Source organism: Microtus ochrogaster, unplaced genomic scaffold (genome assembly GCF_000317375.1).
Source record: "Microtus ochrogaster isolate Prairie Vole_2 unplaced genomic scaffold, MicOch1.0 UNK31, whole genome shotgun sequence".
Classification (NCBI taxonomy): Eukaryota; Metazoa; Chordata; class Mammalia; order Rodentia; family Cricetidae; genus Microtus; species Microtus ochrogaster.
This window is the reverse complement of record NW_004949129.1, coordinates 568745-570151: the sequence shown is the minus strand read 5'-3', so window position 1 is coordinate 570151 and position 1407 is coordinate 568745. Positions and strand designations below refer to the sequence as shown.

The 1407-nt window shown below is 47.3% G+C and overlaps 1 protein-coding gene across 1 annotated transcript; it reads left to right on the top strand.

Annotated features, from left to right (window-relative positions):
• The first annotated feature begins 212 nt into the window (after positions 1-212).
• Positions 213-707, top strand: LOC113458459 (keratin-associated protein 9-1-like). The gene has a single exon (XM_026789808.1). The coding sequence runs from the start codon at positions 213-215 to the stop codon at positions 705-707; it is 495 nt and encodes a 164-aa protein (XP_026645609.1).
• The last annotated feature ends 700 nt before the right edge of the window (positions 708-1407 follow it).

Below are 1407 nucleotides of genomic sequence, written 5' to 3'. Positions count from 1 at the left end.
AAAGGATGCTTCCAAATGATTCAGAGCATGAGGTGAGAATTTCCTTCTTCGTGAACACAAATTAAATATGGAAATGGTGAACAAAGAGGAAGAGTCTTTCTAATTGGCTCAAACCTTGGAGACCCATGGTATAAAAGTCCGTGACTAGAGAATCTTTCTACACAGTTGAAAACTCACCTGTGAACAGAGTAAAACCCTCCACACCTGCTACCATGGCCCTCTGCTGCTGCCCACCTTGCTGTGAGCCATGCTGCTGCAAGACCACCTGCTGCAAGACCACCTGCTGCCAGCCCTGCTGCTGTGAATCCAGCTGCTCTGAGTCCATCTGCTGCCAGCCTTGCTGTCCCCCATGTTGCTGCAGCATACTCTGCTGCAAGCCCTGCTGCTGTGTGCCTGCCTGCTGCCAGCCCTTCTGGTGTGTGCCCACCTGCTGTGAAAGCACCTGCTGCAAGACCACCTGTTGCAAGACAACCTGTGTGACCATCTGCTGCGTGCCTACCTGCTGCCAGCCCTGCTCCTGCCAACCCTGCTGCTGTGTGCCTACCTGCTGCTGTGTGCCCACCTGCTGCTGTGTGCCTACCTGCTGCCAACCCTGCTGCTGCCAACCCTGTTGCTGCGTGCCCACCTGCTGCAAGGACACCTGTTGCAAACCAACCTGTGTGACCATCAGCTGCAGCACACCCTGCTGCCAACCCTGCTGCTGCTGACCAGCTCCCCTAAAGAATGTCTGCACAGCCATGCTCTGGGGAGAGTTGACTGCCCCTAGATTCACAAAGTCACACCTTAACCTTTGCTGACCCCTTCATGTTCTCACCAGGAAACCTGGCGAATGTAAAATCTAACTTAAGTGTGGGAAATGCTGTGAGAAAGGATGGTGTCCCTCAGACCTCTCTCCTCATCTCCAGAGTTTATGCATCTTGTGACATCTTCATGGAGGCTGATGTGGAAAGTCAGGTATCAGTTTAAATTCTGAGCTAAGATTTTTATATGTCTCACCTAATAACTTAAAAAAAAAACCTACCCCCAAAATAAAACTTGTATTTCTTCTCAGCTGTACTGAGTTAACCCCGGATTTTTATGTGTTATTTCTTTTTTTCTTCTCACTTGTGAAATTTGTCTATGAAAGCAAGCAATTTTTAATAAACTCTGTGCTATCATCATTCCATAGTGTCTATCATCTTATTTTGATGAATCACTTAATGAAAAAAATCCACAAAATCAATAGACTTCTAAATGTTTAACATGGTCCCCTGAATCAGTGACACTAACCATAGTGTTGAACAGTAGATCCATGGAAGGTTTCTATCTGGAACAACTGAAATTTAGTACCCAATGATGACCATCTTCCTGGTTCCTCCAATCTCAGCTCCTATAAACCAAGGGACTGTTCTCTCCTTTGCTGGCTGA

Bases quoted from the DNA above. Each gene is read 5' to 3' on its own strand.
- LOC113458459 (XM_026789808.1), top strand. From the start codon at position 213: ATGGCCCTCTGCTGCTGCCCACCTTGCTGTGAGCCATGCTGCTGCAAG.